Below are 25,948 nucleotides of genomic sequence, written 5' to 3' on the forward strand. Positions count from 1 at the left end.
GTGTCACATTGTTTAATAATGTGTGTGGGTCAGAGACACAAGGAGCTCTTTGTATTACTGCTGAATTTACTGCTTTTAAATCCAGGACCATCCTCCATCCCACCGAACGAGGGGCCTTTTTTACAGGAAATATGGGTGTGTTGCATGGTGAATCATTACAGTCCACTATCACTCCTGCTTTCAGCAAGTCATTGAGTACTGGTTTGACTCCCTTGAGTGCATCTGGTTTCAATGGATATTGTTGCACACTTGGTCTGTACTCAGTTTTGGGTCTAATTTGTATCGGTAATGCTCCTTTTATGAGTCCTATATCTGATGGTCCTTGTGACCGTAATTTATCAGGCACACGTTTTAACAATTCCTCCTCATCCTCAGTAAGGCCCAAAAGGGTTAAATTTGTCTCATCTGGTCAGTATGAGTGTATCCCCATTTGTATTTGTACTGTCCAATGAAGTGGTTTTCTGTACAGTTCAGTCTCCTCACTATAATCCCAGCCTGGTTCTATTTCTGTCCAATCAGAAACATTTTGTGCTACCTGTCCAAATTGTCCCAAAATCTTCCACTCTGTACAGTTTGTTTGTATAATGATATATGTGGGGGTGCCAATTCCTTGTATAATGCACTTCGTTTGTCAGTCTTGCTCCTGCCACTACTACTGATATACCATCTGAGTACAGATAATCAATAGGGATGTTGGCTGGTGTGTCCTGTAATAAATTTAGGGCAATCACATGAGATGTGACCTTTTTCTCCACAACACCAGCAAATAATTTCTTTTTGATCAAATTTGCGCCTCCTCCCCATCACTCCTTCCCTGCCTCTTCCCCGTCTGCGGCCACAATTATGAAATGTTCCGCATAAAGCTCCATAAATTTCTCCTTCCTCTGTCAGAAAGGTGTCACCTTTTTTTCTTATTTTTAGCACTCTTTCTGCGTGTAGTGCTTGGTTAATGTATTGTTCCAGGGTGCCAGTTCATTTGTGAACCCAATGTTTTTCAATCCATTGTTTTATAGAACTATTTGAATTAGCATGGAGAGCATTTTTTTTATTGCTCTTGATACACACTCCCTGGAGTGTGATCTTGAGGAATGCCGCTGTTTGTTTTAAAACATGCAGTCATTCTGATTCTACATTCTTCAAATGTTTCATCGTCTTTTTGTTTTTCTCTTCCAATGGGAGTATAATTTTCTCTTTGTCTAAATATAGCAGAAGTGTGTTCTATTAACCCTTTAACGCGATGATTAAGTTGCCTGCTGTGGTGAGAAAGTACTTCATTCTTATCTTTTGGGTTCCAATCTCCTCTGATACTGTGCCAATCTCCCTTCATTGCTGTCATCCAAATTTGTTGTACTTCCACACCATTTAAGTGGTAAGACTTTCTTAAGTCTTGCATTCCCAGGATGAATTCTGTTCCATCAACTTTATGAGATGGATACCTTCTATGGCCTTTTTCACATCATCTTGAGTCCAGGTTCTGTGTACCAAAATGGTGGGTAGTTGATCATCTTGAATATTAGGATTTGCCACTTCTATCATGGGATATGGGGAGTTCACGCTCGACGAAGCGGTTGGCATAGCCCCGCTCCCACGAATTATCAAAAGTGCAGCTAAAGGGTATGGCTAATGACAGCCACAAGGTTCACGTTATTCACCACAAACCTGGAAAGCAAAGTTTAACTGCGGGTGCTAGGTAGCATTAAATGGGCAAATGGTGAGAAGAAAATGGGGGTTTCCTTTTGCATAATCCCATAGATGGAATCCCCAGCAATCAGACTCGGACAAGGAATTAAAATTGTGCTTAAGTCATTCATTGGGAGGCATACATGGAGTCCCCCCTCATGCCTCGGTGACTGCCACATAGTTGTTGATCACTGTTATTTGAAATGAAGTTGCACCTCTTTATCTTATGTGTGGTAGGCACAGTTGACTGAGTATAATTATTGGTTTTGTTGTTATGTTTTTTTGTCAGCTTTACAGGTTCCCAAAGGAACCATATGAACAAAAATATCACTACGGCTGTCAACGTTGCAGCCCAACATGCTATGATATTATTTCGCTATTTTGAAGTCATGTCGACCAAGTCACCCCAAATTAGTCAGGTGTCTTTTAAATCTTCACTAGCCTTCAGGTATTTTCAGATACTATAAATCTGCACCCACCTTATGCTGGACTTTGCTCATCTTTCCCTTTGGGTGACTCAGCTGAGATTACCTTTTACAGTGTGTAAGGTGTATCTTTCTGCTATTTTGTCCATGTCATTCAGCTCTTGCTCAGTCTATGCCAGTGTTCGGGTAAAACTGCATGTACAATATATGTCAATTCATAAACAGACATAGGATGAATAGACAAATGGAAATAATAAAGTTATTAAACCACAGTAACTTGTTACATTTTTTTTTAATCTGATGGTGTAGTGCAGGGGTGTCAAACACATTTCTCTCACGGGCCAGGTTATAGCTCGGATTGCCCTCAGAGGGCCGTTTTGAGTTTTGAATGCAGGCAGCGTTGGATCAATTCCCGCTCAGTGATGGTGTCGATATCTGCCCTGCAACTGGCTGGCGACCAGTTCGGGGTGTAGTCTTCCTCTGCCCGAAGTTAGCTGGGATAGACTCCAGCTCTCCCTCCGAATAAATGCAGAAGAGTTGCGTCAGGAAGGACATCTGGCGTAAAAATCAAAAAGATTGTTAGCGCTGCACCACCATGACAATGGCACAAAAATGGTTTAAAACATAAATGCTGATAAATTTCCCAATTTGTTTCCAGTTCCTGTCAATTTGATGCATGTGAAATTTCCTAGTGACACGCCATTAGAAAATGATGTTTTTTGTTTTTCAAAAGAAGTTAATGGATACACAGAATCCCCCAACTATTTTTCTTTTTTTTTTTTTGCATTGGTTATCAATTAATAGCACTGGTATTATCTGTGGATCCGTGCAAACAACACAATCTTTTGAACAAGTTTTTTACTGCCTTTTTTACTATATGGAGCCAATTAATATTTTTTTCCGGAAATGGCTGTTGTGATTTGAAACTATTTTTCTACATCTAATTTAGTGTTTAAATAAGCAGTCATTTCCTTTAACCTCGAAACTGTTTCAAAGGGTTTGTAACCTGCACAAATCTACACAGGGAATTGAGGATATTTGGAAGACACATAGACTAGTTCCATTTGCAGCTACACATATTGTAACACTTGCAATTCTCATGGCCTGATTATTGTCACAAGAATGTGGTTTTACATTTGCGGGTCTACCATGTCATTTTAATAACCTCGAATTCAGTTCTTTGTATGTAGCTATCCAATTGTTTTTCTTTGGGGGGGACCTTGGGTGGTTCCCGCAGGTACCACTCGAACAGAAAAATCAAAATAACGGGTCGCATTTTCATCCAACACCCAACAGCAAAATTGAACTGTTTCGTCGCCATTATGACAGCACTCTCACTCCCCTGTGTAACCAGACTACAGCGACCTTGGCAGTGAAAATGAGAACTTACAAGTGGCCAATAAATACAAATTAGTTTTTAGTGTTAACAATGGTTTCACAATCAATATTCTTCTAAAAAAAAAAAAAGAAAAAATTGAATCTGCGACTCCTGGATACTTTTCAACCTGCGGGACTGTCTTTTTCTTTTTCTGGCTTATCAGTTGCTTCATCAATACGTGTGCGTGGCCTAATAATTAGCAAAAGTCTGGTGTGATAAACAAGACGAGCCATCAAGATTCCTCTTTTCTCTATTGAGGGTTATCACGGACTACTGCAGAGGATGTCAATTCTGGAATCGGAAATCCACCATATTGAAGCATATGTGGCTGTTAATGGACAGTCAGGAGATAAAACCACTCGATGGATGTCTAAAAATTGTGAGCAGAAGTGTGCTAACAGACACCCAATTGCCTCAACAATGAGGATAGATGTGTACTGTAGAAACAATAACGATCCTCCAGCAGTTCTCACTGGAATTTACTGGGAGCAAAGACCAAAGATACGGGACATCTAAAAAGGAGGACACAAAACCAGCAGATTACCAAGGAATCTGGCTGGCCTGCGTTGCAGGTTGCCTTAACCCCGCGTGAGCGGCCATGGACGGTCGTTACACAGAAGAGGAAGCAAAAAGAACACGAGTCAATGCAAAACATTGACATCAGACTGACAAATAGATGTGAGCAACTTTTACAAGACCCTGGCCAAGAATGCTCATCCCCCACCAGCAATAAAATGTATGAAATTAAATCATCGCAAAAAAAAAAAAATTGGGACCCCAAACATTAATAGTTGATGATTGTGCTGTCAAGGATGTGAAATGCTTTTGCGGAGAGAAGAACGTGCTGTGTTTTACTAATGACACAGAGTATGATTCCTCTCAAAAAATCCTGGAGATTACTGATCAGCACTCAACTGTTAAATCTGTCATTATACACACAGGGACAGTGGATGTTCTGAAGCACCAATCAGAGGTACTGAAGTGAGATTTAATTGATTTCCTCACAAAAGTGCAATGTTGGATGCTGAGGTTTTCATAAGCGGACCTCTCTCACTTGTACAACTTGAAGATGAACGTTTCTCGAGGCTCTGTCAATTGAATATCCGGTTAAGCGAAGTGTGTACTGCACTATTTGCACCATTGACAATTTCTGCTTTTTTTGGGGAGCGTTGAGATCTTTACAAATGGAAATATCAACCTTTCTCCTATTCATCATGTCACCCAACCCCTGAGCCTTTCCTGTCATAGTCCGAACATTCAAAGACCCTTCACTCAGTTGTAGGCTCTGTGCATTCCTCTTCTTCTTCTGCCGACAAATCTGCTTTCCTCCCCTTCTTTGTCTTCGACCCACAGTTGCTGAATTCCACCGATGCCATGCAGGTTAACGGTGCCGCGGGTGGGATTGAACCCGGGTCCTCAGAACTGTGAGGCCAACACTTTACCATCTTAGCCACCGTGCCGCCTCATTTTCAATTATTCACTGTAAATATTTTTTCAATATGACTGATCGTACTTTAGTACATTTGTATGGCTTTAGTGTGGGCAGGGTGGGTTCAGTTCCCACCAAGCCCTGGTACAAATGGTTGTCTGTCTATATAGTATTTGCCCTGCGACAGACTGAAAACCAGTTCATGGTGTAGTCTTCCTTTCACCTGAAGTCAAGTAGACTCAAGACCCCTGCAATCCTAACCAGAATAAGTGGTGTTGAGAATGAAATTGAATATTTTTTTCAATAATCACATCCAGGCAGACATACAACGGGTTACTTGAGGACTGGTGCAGGGTCAGGGGGGATGCAATGTTGGACCGGGATTCAATAGGTCAAAACTGATTCCTGGCCTGGAGGCTTTGCTTCTCTGCCCTTCCTGCCCCCTAGGTCTTTTCAAGCATGACACACACTCATCTCCATTTTTAATGCACTACTTACACAAAATTCAGTGGGAGTTTGAGTCAAGGAGTTTGGCTGTGGGGCAGCAGTCCCCCGCAGCCCTAATCTTACTCAAAACCCCATGGGCCACTCCAGAGTTTAATGCACTACACTATTCACTTGAGCACAGGGTAGGGGCAATGACTTCCAGTCAGGGACCTGTCATGAATAGCACCGTGGGTGGGGGAGGTTCCATTAGGCACATGGCAATGCTCCTGGTGCCGGGCCCCTCTAGATGGATGCTGCTTGGGATGGTGGCTGTGATTCACGGCCCACTGCTGCTCTCCGAGGTGCCCCCCTTCACGTTTCTGTTAGGAGTCCACCCTCCTTTCCATGAAACAGTCTTGTGTTCTAGCTGGGTGGGGACTGAGTACTTTGGTGGACCCTGTGGGTTAGTGGGGGGCATCTCGCTCTCCTGGGGTGGGGTTGTGGATGGGGGGCTGTTCCCAGTGTGTGTTGGCTGGTGGAGTGGTGGTGGTTGAGTTTTTCTAAATGTTATTTTGGATATGAGACATTGTAAATTCACTTACGTGTCCGCAGATACACACCTATGAGAGATATAGCTCGGTGTTGGGCCACTCACTGATAGCGATAAATAACTTGTAACTACCTGAAATTCCTTACATGCTCTATTTTTCTCAAGATGTTTGGAATTTACACAGCCACACCCACCACACTTCAGTTGTATTTCCAGGTTCAATACATCTGTTCTGCATGCTTCCCCTCCTGTCCTTGTCCTGTCCAGTCCTGTATTTTCCTGTTCTTTCTTCACACGGTGTAGGACTCCAGCCCCACACACAATATTCCATTGTACTAGGCATATAATCGTTTACTTTTCTCATCTTTATCATAGCTAATGTCTTGTCATTTTTTGTCTTCTCTTCCTACATCATGTAATTATCATTTTACTGTCCCTCCCCTTTTTTTTTTTTGTATCATTCTCCTTTAAAACTTTGTTCTCTCTGACAGAATAAATCATAAAATAAATAAAAATCAGGCAGTACCGTGGAGCAGCTGTAGCGCATTGGTCTCACAGTTCTGAGAACCGGGGTTCAAATCCCAGCCCGCCTGTGTGGAGTTTGCATGTTCTCCCTGTGCCTGTGTGGGTTTTCCTCCCACATTCCAAAAACATGTGTTAATTGGAGACTCTAAATTGCCTCTAGGTGTGATTGTGAGTGTGACTGTAGTCTGTCTCCATGTGTCCTGCAATTGGGTGGCAACCAATTCAGGGTGTACAATGCCTCCAGCCCAATCACAGCCGGGATAGGCTGAAGCACTCCTGTGATCCTTGTGAGGATAAGCGTCTCAGAAAATGGATGGCTGGATGGATAAAAATCAACCAAAATCCATCAGAATACATAGAACCTCAGTGGCATCTTAAAAACCCCTCTGTGGCCCAGTAGAGCTGTTCCATCATAAAAGGGGTACAGATCCCCTTTCTTCTTGACCTAACAGCAGACCAGGACAAAAAAAAAAAAAAAAAAGAACTGAGCTGTGATGCTACACCAATCTAAAGAGCAGATGCATATGGAGTAATTGTGTAGTATTGAAAGAAGATAAAAGAAGGGAAAGCAAGAACATTGTTTTATTTGCTTTATTTTTAAGTCAAATAATCATATCTGGCCCTCGACCCAAGTGAGGATAAGTGGTACGGTAGATGAATAATTCCATCCATCCATTTTCTATTGCTTCTCTGGGTTGGGTCGCGTGGGAAGTAGCTTCAGCAGGGATACCTAGACTTCACTTTCCCCAAGGCAACTCTTCCAAGGCATTCCCAGGCCAGCCGAGAGACATAGTCTCTCCAGCGTGTCCTGGGTCGTCCCCGGGGTCTTTTTTCAGTGGGAAGCAGGGAGGCGTCTGGGAGGCTCCTCTCAATGTAGAGGAGCAGTGGCTCAACACTGAGCCTCTCCCAGTTGACCGAGCTTCTCACCCTATCACTAAGGGAGAGCCCGGACACCAAGCAGAGGAAACTCATTTCGGCCGCTTGTATCCGCGATCTTGTTCTTTCGGTCACGACCACAGCTCGTGCCCATAGGTGAGGGTAGGAATGCAGATCGAGTGGTAAATTGAGAGTTTGCCTTTTGACTTAGCTCCCTCTTTACCACAATACAAAGTCCACATCAATGCAGATGCTGCACCAATCCGTCTGTCGATCTCCAGGTAGATTCTTCCCTCACTCGTAAACAAGACCCTAAGATACATGAACTCCTCCACTTGGGGCAATACTCGGAGAGGGCACGCCACCCTTTTCTGACAAAGGACTATGGTCTCAGATTTGGAGGCGCTGATTCTCACCCCAGCCGCTTTACAATCGGCTGCGAACCGCTCCAGTGAGAGTTGGAGATCATGGCTTGATGAAGCCAACAGAACCAGATCATCTGCAAGGAGCATAGATGTGATGCTGGGGCCACCAAACCGGACACCCTCTACGCCTCGGCTGCATCTAGAGATTCCGTCCATAAATGTTATGAACAAAATCGGTGAGAAAGAGCAGCCTCGGCAGACTCCAACTCTCACTGTAAATGAGTCTGACTTCTAGTCGGCAATGCAGACCAAACTCTGACAGGGGTCATCCAGGGACCGAACAACCTGTATCAGGGGAAAATGCAAATGCAAATCCAGAGGCACGGTCCCCGATGTCCATGCGATGTTGCACAGGCGTGTCAACCAGGACAGCCCCACAACATCAGGAGCCTTTAGGAAGTCCGGGCAAATCTCATCCACCCCTGGAGCCCTGTCACCAAGGAGCTTTTTAACCACCTTGGTGAGATAGAAGAGCCCACCTCAGAGAACTCAGACTCAGCTTCTTCATGGGCAGGTGTGTTGGTTGAATTGAGGTCTTCAAAGTATTATCCCCACCGACTCACAACATCCCGAGGTGAGGTCAGCAGTACCCCATCCCCACTATGCAGTGTTGACAGTGCAATGCTTCCCCCTCCCGACATGCCGGACAGTGGACCAGAATTTCCTCGAAGCCATCTTGAAGTCGTTCTCCATGGCCTCACCGAACTCCTCCCACAGCCGGGTTTATGCCTCAGTGACCACTGACGCTGCATTCTGCTTGCCCATCCGGTAACTCTCAGCTGCCTCAGAAGTCCCACAGGCCAGAAATGCCCGATAGGCCTCCTTCTTCAGCTTGACAGCATCCCTCATTGTTGGTGTCCACCAACATGTTCGGGGGTTGCCGCCACGACAGGCACCAATCAGCTTATGGCCACAGCTCCGTCGGCCACCTCAGCAATAGAGGTGGGGAATATCATCCACAGACAGTCATCACAGACTGTTCACTGTCCCCCGCCTCCCCTGGAGTGTGAGCAAAGTTCTTTCGGAGGTGGGAGTTGAAATTCCTTCTGACAGGGGAATCTGCCAGCTGTTCCCAGTATACCCTCATAATACGTTTGGGCCGACCACATCAGACCGGCATCTTCCCCCTACCAACGGACCCAACTCACCACCAGGAGGTGATCGTTGACAACTCCGCCCCTCTCTTCACCCAAGTGTCCAAGACATGCAGTCACAAGACGAATGACACGACTTCAAAGTCAATCATCGAACTGTGACCTTAGGTGTCTTGATGCTAGGGGGACATGTGGACACCCTTATGCCTGAACATGGTGTTCGTTATGGACAAATCCATGATGAGCACAGAAGTCCAGTAACAGAACACCACTCGGGTTCTGATCGGGGGAGCCGTTCTTCTCAATCACGCTATTCCAGATCTCACTGTCATTGCCCACGTGGGCATTGAGGTCCCCCAGCAAAATGATGGAGTCCTGAGAGCGGGAGCTCTCCAGCACTTGCTCTAGGACTCAAAAATTGGTGGGTAAGCTGAACTGCTGTTTGGTGCATAAGCACATACAACAGTCAGGACAAATCTCCCTACCTGAAGGCAGAGGGAGCCTACCCTCACATCCACTAGGGTAAACCCCAACATACAGGCCCCGAGCTGGGGGGCAAAAAGTATACCCACACCTGCTGAGCGTCTTTCAACTTGGGAAACTCCAGAGTGGAACAGAGTCCAATCCCTCTCAAGGTGAGTGGTACCAGAGCCCAGGCAGTGCGTAGAGGCGAGTTCCAACAATATCTTGTCGGAACTTCTCAACTTTAATTATTATATTTGCAAACTACCAAAAAGAGGAAAGGAAAGGTGACTTCACTTTTATCTGTAATCCGAGATGTATTCTTTTTCTTTTGTATATTACTGGGCCATATATCATTTGTTTATTTTTGTTTTCAATCTTAAGAATTATAAATATTGGAAATTCGTATATTTAACGTCTAATTTAAGTATTGATCAATGTTGAATGACAGGACATCATAAGCTTAGCCTTGTTCCTCTCCATTTCAAATTACGATTTTTGTATTTTTCAATGTTTGTTTTTTATTCTGTGTGTGTGCGTGTTTTCAAATCATGTTCAGATCAAGAAAGCTTCAGATTTGTATTGAAATACTTGGTATAAGCCACAAATTCAGCATTTTTTTTTATTCACAAAATATTATTATCATGGACAACCACAATCAGAAGTTATTGTTCAGTCTTGATCCCCTGTGTGTTATTGTTGAAGTGTAAAACAATTGGGACGTGATCATGTCTCTCACCAGCAAAAACAAAAATTGAGGAATCTTTTCCGAACGCTCCAAACTACCACATTTAATATGGAGGGGACGTTTTACGTATGATCCATAGCTCAAAGCGGTGTTTATTTAAATATGTGTTTGTATGCAGGATTTCCCATAGATTATCCAATCGCCGTCTAGGACACTGGATGTGTTTGAAAGGTTGCTTTGGTCACATGGCAAGACTGTCCAATAATATTATGTATTTCAAACCGACGTATGGTTCTGGGCTCGCCTAATCAGGGTCTGACCAATAAAGTACAAACTATCTAAATCCAGAAACGACTCTCTAATAGGTTACAGTGATGGAAATTAAACATTGCTGTAAATAACCTGGGCATTTGTGATGTTCTTTGTCCAATGGGCGATTGGGGCGTACACACATTTGATATAAATGACAAGGTGGTTGTCTTTCACGTCCTGACGTTCATTGAATACAGGTGAATTGTTCCGGACCCAACCGAAGCCGTAATTAACCGGTATTTTATACTCTGTTTTGCTCATCCGTGCATGCAACAACGGTCGTCAGTTTGTTAATGTGTCTGTTTATGGTAGTATTGTAGAGCTGGAGAAAAGGAGTCGGACGCGGAGTGTCGGACACAGGAACAGAACTTGCTTTATTGTTCGACATCAAAACACTACTCGCATAACGGCGGGAACTCTGTTAACCTTTACTCCGGAAGTGCAACAACAAAAACAGTCTGTGCGGAACCCCGCACCCCAACTCGAGGTCCCGCGGGTGAATTATGTAAACACCACACAAGCCCCCCCAGAAATCACCCATAGTCAAAATCCTTGTGCCGTGGAGGGATGATGACCCGACGCCGGCGGGTGTGCACTGTAGGGGCCGAGGGGGGCGGGGCCGCACTGTCCATTGAGTCACGGGACAAGGGCTCAGGCGGGGTCAAGGCCACCCCGGCAGGCGCAGGGGGACAGGGCAAAGGGGGACGACCCCGGCGCGGGGGGAGGGCCAACCCCAAAGGCTGGGCAATGTCCAGGTGCGGGGGTTTGACCCTGTCCACAGAAACAGTCTCGGGTCTGCCGCCAATGTCCACGAGCAGGCTCTTATCCCCGTGCTCCAGGACCCTGAACAGCCCGTCGTATGGGGGGCGGAGAGGTCCACGGTGGGCGTCATGACGAACAAACACAAAATCTGCAGAGCGCAGGTGACGGGGGAGCCGGGCAGCTGGTGTGCCATGTTGCGACGTGGGAACCAGCGCGAACCCTTTTGCGGCCTCCAGCAGGGAGGACCGTTGCCTGGCTGCGGACCAGGGCACTGTGGCGTCTGGAATGAATTCGCTGGGGACCCGCAGTGGCTGGCCGTAGACGATTTCGGCGGATGAGGACAACAGGTCCTCCTTGGGGGCGCACCTGAGGCCGAGCATGACTCACGGGAGCTTATCCAACCAGTTGCCGTCCGTCAAGCCAGCACGCAGGGCTGCTTTCATGGAGCGGTGGAACCGCTCGCAAAGACCGTTCGCCTGGGGGTGATAGGCGGTAGTCCGGTGCAGCTTGACCCCCAAACTCTCAGCGACTGCGTTCCAGAGTTCAGAGGTAAACTGAGGGCCACGATCTGAGGAAAGGTCGCACGGTGTCCCGAAGCGTGCAACCCACGTGCCGATGAACGCCCGGGCCACGTCTGAAAACGTTGTCGAGGAGAGGGGAACAGCTTCGGGCCAGCGGGTCGTCCTGTCCACCATGGTGAGCAAGTAGGTGAATCCGTGCGAGGGAGGAAGTGGACCTACCAAGTCGACGTTGACGTGGTCAAACCTCCTCTCGGGGACAGCGAAGGGCTCCAAGGGGGCTTTTGTGTGGCGATGCACCTTAGCCCGCTGACAGGCCACGCACGAGTCGACCCAGGCCTGCACATCTTTCTTGAGACCGCGCCACACGAACTTCTGGGCCACCAGTCTCACGGACGGTTTCCTTCCGGGGTGGGAGAGGTTGTGGACCGCCTCGAAAACAGCTCTTCGCCAGTTTGCAGGGACCAGCGGCCGAGGCTGGTCAGCCGAGAGGTCGCACAGCAACCTGACGCCCAAGTCACCAACCGGGACTTCCTCCAGGCGCAAACCCGTGTCAGAAGTCTTGAGAGCCTGCACCCCGTGGTCCGAGGCCTGGTCTGCGCTCATGCGGGAGTAGTCGAGACCCAGATGCACAGTGCCGACGATCGCCCTGGAGAGGCAGTCCGCGACCACATTGGATTTGCCGGCGATGTGTTGGATGTCCGTAGTGTACTCAGAGATGAACGACAGTTGCCGTTGCTGGTGGGCGGACCACGGCTCGGCCACCTTGGACATGGCGAAAGTGAGGGGTTTATGGTCCACATATGCCGTGAACTCATGGCCTTCCAATAGGGAGCGGAAGTTGCGGATCGCCAGCCAGAGGCCGAGGAGCTCTCTATCGAACGCGCTGTATTTGCGCTCCCTGGGGACCAGCTGACGGCTGAAAAAGGCAAGCGGTTGCCAGGCGCCGCCGACCCACTGTTCGAATACGGCTCCAACAGCATAGTCCGATGCATCGTATGAGAGCGACAGGGGCCCCGTGGGTCGGGTGGGCCAGCATAGTGGCACGACTCAGCGCGGCCTTCGTAGCCTCGAAGGCTTCCATCCTCTCGACCGTCCATTCAACGTCCCGGTTGGGGGCCTTGTCTTTAAGAGCCTCATTGAGCGGGCGCATGATGTGGGCTGCCCGGCGGATGAACCGGTGGTAGAAAGTCACCATCCCCAGGAACTCCCGGAGGCCCCGAGCCGAGCGAGGTCGGGGAAAAGCGGAGACGGCCTCCACCTTTGCCGGAAGAGGGGCGGCGCCGTTCTTGTCTATGAGGTGCCCGAGGAACTGGATAGAGGGCACCCGGAAAACACACTTCGCCGGGTTGATGATCAGGCCATGCTGCTCAAGTCTTGCGAAGAGGTCGCGGAGGTGCATCAGATGTTCATCCTCTGAGGAGCTGGCGACGAGGATGTCATCCAAATAGACGAACACAAATGGCAAGTCCCTGAGCACAGAATCCATTAAACGCTAGAAAGATTGTGCCGCGTTTTTAAGACCAAACGGCATCCTCAGAAACTCGAACAGTCCAAACGGAGTGATTACAGCTGTCTTGGGAACGTCTGAGGGGTGCACGGGAACCTGGTGATACCCGCACACCAGGTCGACCTTGGAGAACAAGATTTTGCCTGCCAGGTGGGCTGAGAAGTCCTGAATGTGTGGAACAGGGTAGCGGTCGGGCGTAGTGGCGTCGTTAAGGCGGCGGTAGCCACCACACGGTCGCCACCCGCCACTCGGTTTAGGGACGATGTGTAGTGGCGAGGCCCACGGGCTATCCGAGCGGCGGAAGATGCCCAGACGCTCCATGTTGGCAAACTCGGACTTAGCGACTGCTAGCTTCTGGGTGTCAAGCCTTCGGGCCCTCGCGTGAATCGGGGGGCCCTTGGTCTCAATGTGGTGCTCGACCCCATGTTTAGTCGTGGCAGAGGAGAAAGTGGGCCGTGTCAAGCCAGGGAACTCACCAAGGAGGAGTTGGTACTTGGTGCCGTTCGATAGCGAACTGGAGAGACCACGATAAGTCGCCTCATTGCGGATGCAGGCGACCGTGGAAAAAGTCAGTGCATCCACCAGACGCCCCCTCTTAACATCCACCAGCAGCCCGTGGGCACAAAAAAAAAATCAGCGCCGAGGAGAGGGAATGAGACATCCGCAGTGACAAAGTCCCATGTGAAGCGCTGACTCCCGAAACACAAGTCCACAGTCCTCATGCCATAAGAGCGGATAGGGGAGCCATTAGCGGACAGTAGGGGTGGCCTATGAGTCCCGCCAACGGCGTCCTCCGCAGTGGCCGTCAGGACGCTCCTCTGGGCGCCGGTGTCGCAAAGGAATTTGCGCCCGGAAGGTTGTCCTTGACGAACAGCAGCCGGCTCTTCGCACCCACGCTCACGGCCGCTGCGAACTGTGGGCTTTGGCATTTCCCGACGCGTCGTAGTTGCAAGGGGCGCGGCACCTCTTCGCTTTCGCACCGAAACGGGCATGGAAGTAGCACAAGCCTGTGCCAGCACGGCCGTCAGTGGCGATGGGGCCCCTGCTGGATGCCGCCCCTGCGCCCGGAGGCGAGTAACTGCGCGTCGCGGCCAGCGTCTCAGGGGAGAAGCACTGGGTTGCCAGGAAAAAACGGTCGGCCTCCTCGGCCAGGGCCCGGGGCTCATGGACAGTACTGTTCGCGAGCGCCGTCTGAATATGCGGTGGCATATGCCTGAGAAACAGTTCCATGAAAATGAAATTGGGCTCTTCCGTGCCCAGCAGGTTGAGCATCATTTCCATGAGTTCGGAAGGTTTGCTGTCCCCCAGTCCATTAATAGCCAACAGACGTCGGGCACGCTCCGGCCGTGAAAGCTCAAAAACCTTGAGAAGGTGAACCTTGATCCCAGCATACTTATCTCGGGCTGGGGGAGAGGTGATGAAGTTCACTGCTCTGGCCGCCGTTGAGCTCCCGAGTGCTGAGACAACGTGGTAGTAACCCGTGGAATCGTCTGAGATCCCGCGGAGGGCGAACTGAGCCTCCGTCTGTGCGAACCACGATGCCGCGGACATCTCCCAAAACTCCGGCAATTTGAGGATGACGGTTGCCATGTTCGTTTCAGTCTCGAAAACGCCGGGACTGACGTCGGGGTCACCAGTGTAGCGCTGGAGAAAAGGAGTCGGAGGCGGAGTGTCGGACACAGGAACAGAACTTGCTTTATTGTTCGACATCAAAACACTACTCGCATAACGGCGGGAACTCTGTTAACCTTTACTCCGGAAGCGCAACAACAAAAACAGTCCGTGCGGAACCCCGCACCCCAACTCGAGGTCCCGCGGGTGAATTATGTAAACACCACACAAGCCCCCCCAGAAATCACCCATAGTCAAAATCCTTGTGCCGTGGAGGGATGATGACCCGACGCCGCACCACAGTACCACAGTATGACTTCTGTGTGACTGGTCAGCGAACTACACTGTGTAGGACCAAAGCTATGTCGTCCATTCAGACACTTGTCAATTGTTTGTTTGAATATGTTTGAAGTCGAAGAGTCCCCTGCCGTGCATACTGTCAAAGTTACTTTCTTGTCACCTATTGCGTCAGACTGTGCTGCTATTGAGTTACAGTATTTCAGTGTAAAACCTATCGACTGTACAGGCCTTGCGTGGTGAGATCCCTGAGGCACGTCTAGCAAAGATCTTTGCTAACATTGTTTTCCGCGGAAGATCTACTTTTGATGTTTGCGTTATACCTGATTTTGAGGACGGGTGCAGTCATCAGTAGTGATTTTGACCTTCAGGTAGAGTGGTTACCTTAGCAACTACAGTAGAGTATTTGCTACTCAAGTATGTCCCACTTTTTAGTGCCAGGACAACGAAGTGATCTCTCAGAAAGATCAGTGATCAGGGCAGATATCGACACCGTCACTGAGCGGGAGGCAGGCGTGTGTACCACTACGCCATCAGTGACTAAAACAAGATAATCAAATGGATAAAACCTTTGCCTTTGTCGGCAAGAAGTGTTCATTGTACCATCATGATGGCAAATCAAATTGAATTACGTTCACGATTAACGGATGGAACGCTTAACGCTTGCAGGAAGCGTAATCTAACAACATAAAGACTGTAAAGCCATCAACAAAACCATGAAGCAGAAGTATTTTTGTCATCGTTGGTTGGTAACAGCGTAACAATGTTCTTTAAAAGAATTCAGAGACTTGTTGTACTCTAAAAGTGTTGGTCTTACAAAAATGTTTAGTTTTTAAAATATTGCACAGCTCTTTTGAAATTGCATTTTAAAATATTTGGCATTTATGGCTCTCCCAGCTCAAAAAGGTTCCTGACCCCTGCTTTAGAGTGTTCAACGCCAGGATGTGTTGGCCAAACCAAAGTTTGCCATCTTGCCACTTCCTATAGATGTGCAGATTCGTCACCGTCTTTGATTAGGCCGATGACTGTGATGTCATCTGCGAACTTCAGGAGTTTGACATGGGTGCCTCGAGGTGCAGCCATTTGTGTAGCGTAAGAGCAGAGGGGAGAGAACACAACCTTGGCGTGCACCAGTACTGACAGTGCACATGGATGAGGTGGTGTCCCCTAGCCTCACCCGCTGTGTCCTGCACATCAGGAGGTTGGAGAACCACTGAGAGATGGCAAGTGAGACACTGAGTTGCAGAAGTTTAGAGGAGAGGTGTTCAGGGATGGTGTTAAACGCAGAGGTAAAGTCTATGAACAGAATCCTCACAGAGGTTCTTTATTAACAGATTCACATTTTGTGACATTTTTTTGTTAGTGTGCTATCAGATTTTTTTTTATTTTTTTTATTGTAAAATGTGGCTTGGCTCCTTAACCCATTCAAGGGCAGCGTCCCATTTTTGGGACATCATGATTTTCACGCATTAGATCCTCCAGTATATCAAAATATTTAAGCGTTTTAATCTGAAGCCATAATTTGGTATCAGGAGAGAATAACTCATCGGTCAAAGTTACCAGTTAAATTTTTGGGACGAGATTATAAGTTAGTAAAGTTATCACATAACTTAACCATAAACGAAAAGAAGTGTTTTTCCTTGACTGTGGCCTGTTAGGAGACTTTTATCACAATAAGGCAAAAATTGCCACCCTGCCCATGAATGTGTTAAAGGTTGGAAATCACTGCTCTATTCTGATCACGTATTCAAATCGATCAAGTCAAACCAATATTACGAGGACAAATATCCATCCATCAATCGATTTTTCTGAACTGCTTATGCTCTCAGGGGTCACAAGACTGTCCCTATCCCAGCGATCTTCGGGCAGGTAGTGGGGTACACCCTGAACTGGTTGCCAGCCAACCACAGGGCTCATATAAACAAACAACCAGTTACACTCACATATTTACACCTATGGGAAATGTAGTCTGTAATTGATCTACCATGCATGTCAGGAGGAAACTGGAGTGCCCGGAGAGAACCCACGCAGCCATGGGGAGACCATACAAACTCCACACAGGGAGGGTTGGGATATGAAACCTGATCTTTCAAACTGTGAGGCAGATGCTCTAACCTAGGGATTGGCAAACCAAAATGTTGAAAGAGCCATATTGAACCTAAAAACAAATGTCTGGAGCTGCAAAAAAATAAAAGCTTGATATAGACCTTATGCAGTCACTCACATTTGAAAAATGTACAGGTGTGATCAGTCATGCCCGCAGATATAAAGTTACGGGTGTGGTCCACCAGTCATGCCCGCAGATATAAAGTTACAGGTGTGATTAGGAATGAAATCTCAAGACCTTAAAATAACTTACTGGGTTGGTATACCCGGGTTGTTCTACCCGAGTATGTAGTTGATACTTAATGCCATAATCAGACATTGCCCAGACTGAGACAGGCATCTTTAGATAGACATTCAATTTCAAAACTAAATATTCATATAATCAAATAATTTTATTTCATCATGATGTATTGTTACAATCTCACGTAATTTACGGCACTTATTGTCAATCCATTGATGAAAGCTAGCAGTAGATTATCTTCCTAAAACATGGAGAGGGGAAAAGTTTTCAACTTCAAGATAACGTGGTACCACGGGGGAACATGATCGTTCGCATTTAGACATATGGACAGAGTATTCTAACATTAGAATTTAGATCAAGTCAAAGTAAATCACAATCTCATATGTATTATAGTTAAGACACTGAAACATTACTTGTATTATATCCAAGAAATGTTTGTAATGTAATGTAACTGAGGGGTGCCCAGAAAGTTGCGGGTGTGATTTGGGATGGAATCTCAAGAACTTAAAATAATTTACTGGATTAATATACCATAACTGTAAATTAAAAATAAAATAAACAAATACATAACTAAAATGGAAAACTAAAATTTCAAAACTCATAAATGATTATTTCCAATTTCAACTGATTTTAGTAGAATATGATATATTCATTATATTATACAATAAGTATACCCACACCTGTTCGGGGTCTCTCACCATGGGCAATTCCAGAGTGGAACAGAGACCAACCCCTCTCAAGAGGAGTGGTGTCAGAGTCCGAGCGGTGCGTAGTGGAGAGTCCAACTATTTCTAGTCGAAACTTCTCGATCTTACGCACCAACTTGGGTTCCTTCCCTGCCATAGAGGTGGCATCCCATGTCCCTAGAGCTAGTGTCTAGCCGATGATTGGATCATCATGGTCCCCGCCTTAGATCACTGCCAAGCTCACATTGCACCTGACCCTTATGGCCCCTCTCACAGGTGGTGAGCCCATGGGAAAGGGGACCCATGTTACCCTTTCAGGGTGTGCCCGGCCGAGCTCTATGAGTGCAGGCCCGGCCATCAGGCACTCTTCTTCGAGCTCCACCTCCAGGCCTGGCTCCAGAGGGGGCCCCCAGTGACCCACATTCGGGCTAGAGAAACCAAGATCCAATTTTTGTACTTGTCATAGGGGTTTTGGAGTCGTTGTACTTTGTCTGATCCCTCACCTAGGACCTTTTTGCCATGGGTGACCCTACCAGGGCATGAAGCCCCAGACAACTTAGACAACGCATCGGGACACACAAACCCCTCCACCACGATAAGGTGACAGCTTGAGGAAGGGCATCCTCAGACTTGAGCAACAAAACAATAATATCCTTCAGTGTCATTCCAAATATATATTGACAAAAAAGATTTCCTGTATGACAGAATTGCATTCTTGCCCATTGATTGTGGCTTCTCTTTTTGGACACCAGACGACAACTTCTTAAACTCGGACATGGAAAATGTTAAATTTATTCTAGACACATGACTGCATGCTTGTTTGGGAGGCAATTGCGCTAGAGTATTTGGATTTAATGTAGTTCATTTTAGAATATCTGCTTGCGCATGTATGTTGATCCAAGCTGGCTGATGCTCCAAATGCATATTTCTTCATGTTCCTAATTACTGTCAGGAAGATCATTCCATGTTTCAAACAAGTTTCTCAGGTGATGTGTGTCTTTCGATTTCACTCCATTTGTGGCTTTTGGCAAGCTGGGCTTTCTGGCGAGTGACTTTTTCCACTCCCATCTCCGCTGCAGATGAAGCATGCCTTCTCTGGAAATTACTTTCCACATCATTCTTTTTATGATTAGACAACTGCTCATTACAAACCAGATGTGCAGTCAAACCTTCCACGTTTCCACTGAAAGTAAATTCTTCGGTCCGAGAACTGTTGAATTCGCTCTTCTCTTTAGCTTCTCCCTTTGCTATCCATTACACATACCCCGGTTTATTTGCGACAGGCACTTTCCACGCCAAGCTCAAACAGGCATGCGTCGCAGGCTGACTCAAATCTTCATTGACAAATGTTAAATATTTATTCCACCCATTTGTACAGCATGAGAAAACGTTAACGTTTGTCATATTGGTCCTACAGAAATTCCATTAAAAAAAAAAAAGTTTTTCTCCCCCATCTTTTTGCATTTTTATACATTTTTGAAATAGCTCCAGGTAGCTATTAGGATGGCCCTAAAGATTCGCATGCTGCTCCAGAGCCACGTGTTGCTGACCCCTACTCCAACCTGTTGTTCACCATGCCGCCTAACAGAAATAATGGGTGCTAAGAAACTGTGATTAAATTGTAATTAAATCACACACCAAAACTTTAGAGCATGATTCATCAGAAGCCCTGCATGTTTAATAGTTAGTGCTCGCGAGAGCTCAAAAGGTTTCATAACGCTTTGTTACCTGCTCGCAAAAGTTAAAAGTATGTGACCATACCTCCAGCAATACTTCAATAAAAGTCCTCGCCCAAGCACCGGTGGCCACCAATGCACATGTTTCTCCATATTGTTCTGACAAGTAAAATTATTGGTGATCAGATACTTATAGTACTATATTAAAAGATGCCCCACAAGGCTAAAAATAAACTAGCTTTTGGATTAGAATGTATTGCACATGATAGCGACATGGAGTAAATGTCTTGCAGAGATTGATAGGAATGGTGAATTTTGACAAATCTAATTAGCATAAAATGCAAATTATCAGCCGATATCAATCAGATCGGTGTAAAGTCTAGTATTTACTCAATACTTGTCATTAATTCATGGAGTACTTTTTACTCTTACTGAAGTACTTTTTTGGAGAGCTTAAGTTGGAGGCCAAAAACAAAATTAGTCATTTATTTTATTTTTCTGCGTGGGGAAAAAAAATAATAATTTTCTCTTATTGTACTTTTCAGTCTACCACATTGCTTAATTTGTGTTAAAATGAAAAGAATTCTCTGCAGGGATGCTGCGGCTCTCCCGAAAGCGCCCCCTGCAATGTTTGTTTTTATTATTATTTTTTTTTTGTCACTGTTTTCACGCCTCTGGTGTTTACAAGTCTGATTTACTGCAATTACATATTAATTTGTTCATATAGCCATTTAGCCATGCAAAAAAAACCCTATAACTTTTAAATTCCATCCTAGGATCTTGCTTGTAACACTGATTTAAAACGGTAATTTCCTGTCTCATTCTTTTAGGTTCCCAGCCATGTATTCCTGCACCAAGTATGTCACTTCTGGTGTGGTACGTAGACATAAACAATTTTGCTGAATGTTTTCTGAATCACAGTTGTTTGGCTGGGGTTAGGATGACTGTTATATACTGAGTAACATTTCAGTGTCAGCTGATCTATCAACATGTTTGGCATCTCTGTTATGGAGGCATTGTTGTTGATAAATTTTACATCATGTATAAGCGGACGTGATTTTGCGTTTAAAGGCGGAATTCCATCTTTTTAAATTCCATGGATTAAAAAAAAAAAATTCCAGACCCATGCAACTGCGCACTTTTGTCGCACATTCTCAGTGCACATGAAAACCCACAGCCTGACTTCTTTTTTTTTTTTTTTCCCCAACACTAAGCACATGGGTCTCCTGCTCGTTTACCCGACTCCGCCCCCATCTGGCTCTTAAAGGGTTACACTCATAATTACAAACCCCCCCCACTGATCTAAAAAAAAAAAAAAAAGACTGGTTGGCTCATTAGCTACCAAAATTGAAGTCGCCATCCTGATACTCCCAGAACAACCACGACGACCTGTGTAGAGGCAGCGATTAACTGTTGATCACCAGTTTCATGGTTGTGAGAAAACATTCCATAGGTAAGGTAGAAAGATTTATTTTGACACTGTTAACATTTGTTTGTCAAGGGTTTTTTTTTATTTTTTGATGAGCAAAGTGTACGGTTGTTGTTGTGTTCACGCTCTGCTTCACCTTTATAGGCTGACGGTTTTTCACTAAAAAGCGATGGAACTATTTTCCCAAACTTCATCAGTGGTTAAACAAGAAAACACATTTTCTGTGCAATTTTTGATGAATTTCATAATAAAGAACTCAGCAAATTGAATTCGATTTTCAAATGCGAGAAAACAAGTGAAGAGTTTGTTTTCAAAACGAGACATAGGCATTTTTTTCAGATTTACGAAACTCGCGCCAAAATTATCCATTCGGAGCTGGATTTCGTAAATCTGAAAAAAATGCCTATGTCTCGTTTTGAAAACAAACTCTTCAAGTTAAACTGTTGTCTGAAATAGGACGTCGCAGAGACAACAAATGAACGATGCATTTAGTATGTATTTTCCAATTGCGAGTCCTTATTTCCAAAAATATATCAAACTGATTGACTTAAAATTTTATATTTTTATGACCAAAAAAAAGCTTAGTTATTTTGCTGTTATGAGAGTGCTTCACAGCGTATTTTGGGAAAAGTTAACATGTCACGGAAATTGCGCCCTAGGTAATATGCAAGGTTTCTTGGTAGTCACGGTGTTGTCTTTCCTTTGCACTTAGCCTTTTTGGGGTTACCAAGTCGAATTAAAAATCCTTCATGTTACCAGAACTAAAAAAATGTCAAGCTCACATGACCAGTTTTAATTCTACATGCCAAACTTTGAGAAAACCCCTGCCATAATCCAACCTTGTAAACCATGTCCTCCACACGTTTTGGGAGTACCAAGATGGCGGCCAAGTGGCTTCAACCAATTGACATTTCGCTCGATGTGTATGCGTGATCAAGTTTTTGTTATTTTTTTAAAGATCAGTGAACACCACCAATTAGCAACACAGTCTGGGCAACGTAGAGCAAAGAGTGTTAGACATGCTGCTTGTGTTTACGCTCGTTAATAATGGTAAAAGTAAAAAAAAAGAAGTTGCTTTCATGAATGTCGGGGTATGTGAATAATAGAAGAAAAAGTGGTGAAAGTGGATGATATTTTCTCTTTTTTTGAAGTAGAAAAAAAGGTCATGTCTGAAGCCATATTAGAAAGTACAGGATGAGATGGTGTATAATGTTAAAATTGCACCTTGGCACAACCTAACCCTAACCCTAACCGAGGATGAAAGCACAGACAATATAGTGCCCGAAAAGCTAATACTGTATTTTAAATATAGGAGGCAGCATAACATTGACCTTAAAACTGTTTGGGAGCATCATTCAGCTTTCAACATGCTATGCTAAAGATGTTCTGCAAGCAATAATTCAGTTTTACACTAAGAAAAACAGACAGGTATATCATTGTTGATTAAAAAAAGAATAATAAATGAAACAAAGTTGGAAATAATGAACGATCATATTGTGTACATTCTGAAAACAGAATAGCATTTATATATATATATATATATATATATATATATATACTAGATATATTTCATTCATAATACAATTTATAAAACTTGCACATTAAAATTGGTGATCATTCTTTGATAAAGCTTGCAGCCCCCAGATCTCTGGCTATTTTTCAGTCTTTTTTCATTCAGTCAAATCACACGCCTGTATAAACGTCTCTCAGGTTTTAATAGTTTAAGACAATGAGGCACAACATTAATACCTGTTTTGTGTATTTCCATTCATCCATTATCTACCGCTTTTCCGGGTTAGGTCGCGGGGAAAGTAGCTTCAGCAGGGATACCCAGACTTCCCTTTCCCAGCCACTTCTACCAGCTCTTCTAGAGGATCCCAAGGCGTTTCCAACCCAGCCGAGAGACAGTCTTTCCAGCGTGTCCTGGGTCGTCCTCTGGATCTCTCTTCAGTGGGACATGCCCAGAACACCTCAGGAGGCATCCCAATCAGATGCCCCAGCCACCTCATCTAGCTCCTCTGAATGCGGAGGAGTAGCGACTCGACACTAAGCCCCTCCTGGATGACCGAGCTTCTCACCCTATATCTAAGGGAGAGTCGGACACCCTGTAGAGGAAACTCATTTCGTCCGCTTGTATCCGGGCTCTTGTTCTTTCGGTCTCGACCCACAGCTCATGCCCACAGGTGGGGGTAGGAACATAGATCGACTGGTAAATTGAGAGCTTCGCCTTTCAACTTAGCGCCCTCTTTACCACAACGGACCGATACATAGTCCGCATCACTGCAGACGCTGCACGGAGCCACCTCTTTATCTCCTGCTGCATTCTTCCTGACCCCAAGATACTTGAACTCCTCCACTTGAGGGAGGATCTTATCCCTGACCTGGAGAGGGCACACCACCCTTTTCCAACTGAGGACCATAGTCTCTGATTTGGAGGTGCTGATTCTCATCCCAGCTGCTTCACACTGCTGTGAATCACTCCAGTGAGAGCTGGAGATCACGACTCGATGAAGCCAACAGAACCACATCATCTGCAAAGAGCAGACATGTGAAGCTGAGGCCACCAAACCGGACACCCTCTACGCCTCGGCTGCGCCTAGAAATTCTGTCCATAAAGGTTATGAACAAAAATCGGAGACAACGCACAGCCCTGGCGGAGTGTAACTCTCACCGGAAACGAGTCCAACTTATTGCCGAAAATGGGAACCAAACTCTGACAGCGGTCGGACAGGGACCGAACAGTTCAGTATCAGGGGATTCGGTACCCCATACTCCCGAAGAACCCCCCACTGGACTCCCCGAGGGACACGGTCGAATGCCTTCTCCAAGTCCACAAAACACATGGAGACTGGTTGGGCAAACTCCCATGCACTTACCAGGGAGGCTGTGGAGTGTGATCACTCTATAGTCTGCACCCCAGTCTGCAAATCCAGAGGCACTGTCCTCGTGTCCACGAGATGTTGCAGAGGTGTGTTAACCAGGACAGCACCACAACATCCAGAGCCTTTAGGAACTCTGGCCGACTGTCATCCACCTCCGGGGCCTTGCTACCAAGGAGGTTTTTAACCACCTTGGTGACCTCAACCCCACAGATAGAAGAGCCCGCTTCAGAGAACTTAGACTCATCTTCCTAATGGGAAGGCGTGTTGGTGGAATTGAGGAGGTCTTCAAAGTATTATCCCCATCGACTCACAATATCCGGAGTTGAGCTCAGCAGCACCCTGTCCCCACTATACACAGTGTTGACGGTGCAATGGATCCCCCTCGTGAGACGCCGGACGGTGGACAAGAATTTCCTCAAAGCCCTCCTGAAGTCGTTCTCCATGGCGTCACCAAACTCCTCATACGCCCTTTTTTTTTTGCCTCAGGGACCACCGAAGCTGCATTCCGACAACTTAAGATCCTCGGATCATAGGGACACACAAACCCCTCCACCACGATAAGGTGACTGCTTGATTAGGGTTTTTTTTTTTTACATTTTCGTGTATTTAAACATTTCCACGTCATGGCAACTTGGCTAAGGGTCCTTGTTGATTATTTAAATTGTCGTTGATATTTCTCGAGTATAATGCGTCCTGAAGTTGAAGTTGACCTAAAAATCAGGAAAACTCTTCTTTGTGCATCATTAAGTTTATCCTCTACAATACACATCCTTGGCCAAGACTTCAAAAGAAGCATCTGACTCATCTCCAATCTGAAAAATATCTATCGTGGCTACCTTTGGTGCATCGTTGTGGAACTCATCATTGATGACTTGGTCCACTTCCGGTGCCTCCTGCATTGCTTCCACAGCATTTCATCATCTGTGCCATCCATGGTGTTTGTGAGGAAATATATTTTGAATCCCAAGAGTTTTGGTTCAGCAGCCCACCCTCTCGCCCTCCTTTCAACTACAATCTATAGCAGCTTTCCTACGGCTTCTAGTGGCTATCAAAACAACGTGTGATCAAACTACGTAGAAATGAGCGTAATTGGCACATTTAGAAAAAGCGAGCATTTCAAATGTGTGCGGTCTCCTGTTTTTTTTTTTTTTTAATGTACTCATTACGCTCGTAGTACGTAAATTGAGCTCACGTTGTTTTGACAGAGAGCAGAAGCCATTGGCGTCTCATTGTTTTGACTGCCGCGCTGGTTCAGTGTTGCTCGCGTCAGCGATGACACATTTCTTTTAAAAGTGGCTGCACAACTAGTCCTTGTTGTCGACATTTTTTGTCTTGGTTTAAGTTAAAACCAACTCCCAGGCAGTCGCTTCTGATCTTTGGGCCAGGAGCAACAAATATGCTACGCTAACAATCGTAAAATGCAAAGCTCCCCCAAGTAGGTAAAATGGCTCAGGTTGGTGGCGCAGATTACCGTAATATATATAAATGTGTAACAAGACATTGAATATCAAATCGAAATGTATATGTATACTTTTTTTAACCACTCTATGTACCTGTATATGACTATACAATGTGATTGTATTTTTTATTTTTCATTCATACCTAAATATAATGCACTCTAACTTTTTGAAAATATTATTTTCGAGAAATTACGGTATTCTTTTTAAATAATTGAAAAAAGCATCATGAAGGTGAAGCAGAACAGTGGCGCTTTTTAATATCAGGTCATTTGGTAACAAATCAATGTTGATTAATTATATTTTAACAACCTATGTTATGGATTTTATTTATTAAATGAAACATGGTTAACAGAAAGTAGCTATAATAGCATTTTAAATGAGGCACGTCCAAAAAAAAAAATTTAATTTTATGAACAACTGTCAAACTGGAAAAAAGCAGTGGTATCTTCTTTTTAAGTTATGATATCAATGTAAAGAAATTATACTGGGTGATTTTAGCT

The 25,948-nt window shown here is 45.5% G+C and overlaps 1 protein-coding gene and 1 long non-coding RNA gene across 4 annotated transcripts in view; one reads left to right on the plus strand and one right to left on the minus strand.

Moving 5' to 3' along the window:
- Positions 1-2,395: 2,395 nt before the first annotated feature.
- LOC133513987 (uncharacterized) overlaps positions 2,396-25,948 on the minus strand; it is a 70,663-nt gene continuing 47,110 nt past the window's right edge. For both annotated transcript variants that reach the window (XR_009798683.1, XR_009798682.1), the window contains exon 4: positions 2,396-2,660. This is a non-coding gene — a long non-coding RNA (uncharacterized LOC133513987). The remainder of the gene's footprint in view (positions 2,661-25,948) is intronic.
- LOC133513986 (ATP synthase F(0) complex subunit C3, mitochondrial-like) overlaps positions 24,831-25,948 on the plus strand; it is a 46,763-nt gene continuing 45,645 nt past the window's right edge. For both annotated transcript variants that reach the window (XM_061845144.1, XM_061845145.1), the window contains exon 1: positions 24,831-25,441. In XM_061845144.1, the coding sequence (XP_061701128.1) occupies positions 25,433-25,441 (9 nt within the window). In that variant the 5' untranslated portion in view covers positions 24,831-25,432. The remainder of the gene's footprint in view (positions 25,442-25,948) is intronic.

This window comes from Syngnathoides biaculeatus, chromosome 16, assembly GCF_019802595.1.
Source record: "Syngnathoides biaculeatus isolate LvHL_M chromosome 16, ASM1980259v1, whole genome shotgun sequence".
Classification (NCBI taxonomy): Eukaryota; Metazoa; Chordata; class Actinopteri; order Syngnathiformes; family Syngnathidae; genus Syngnathoides; species Syngnathoides biaculeatus.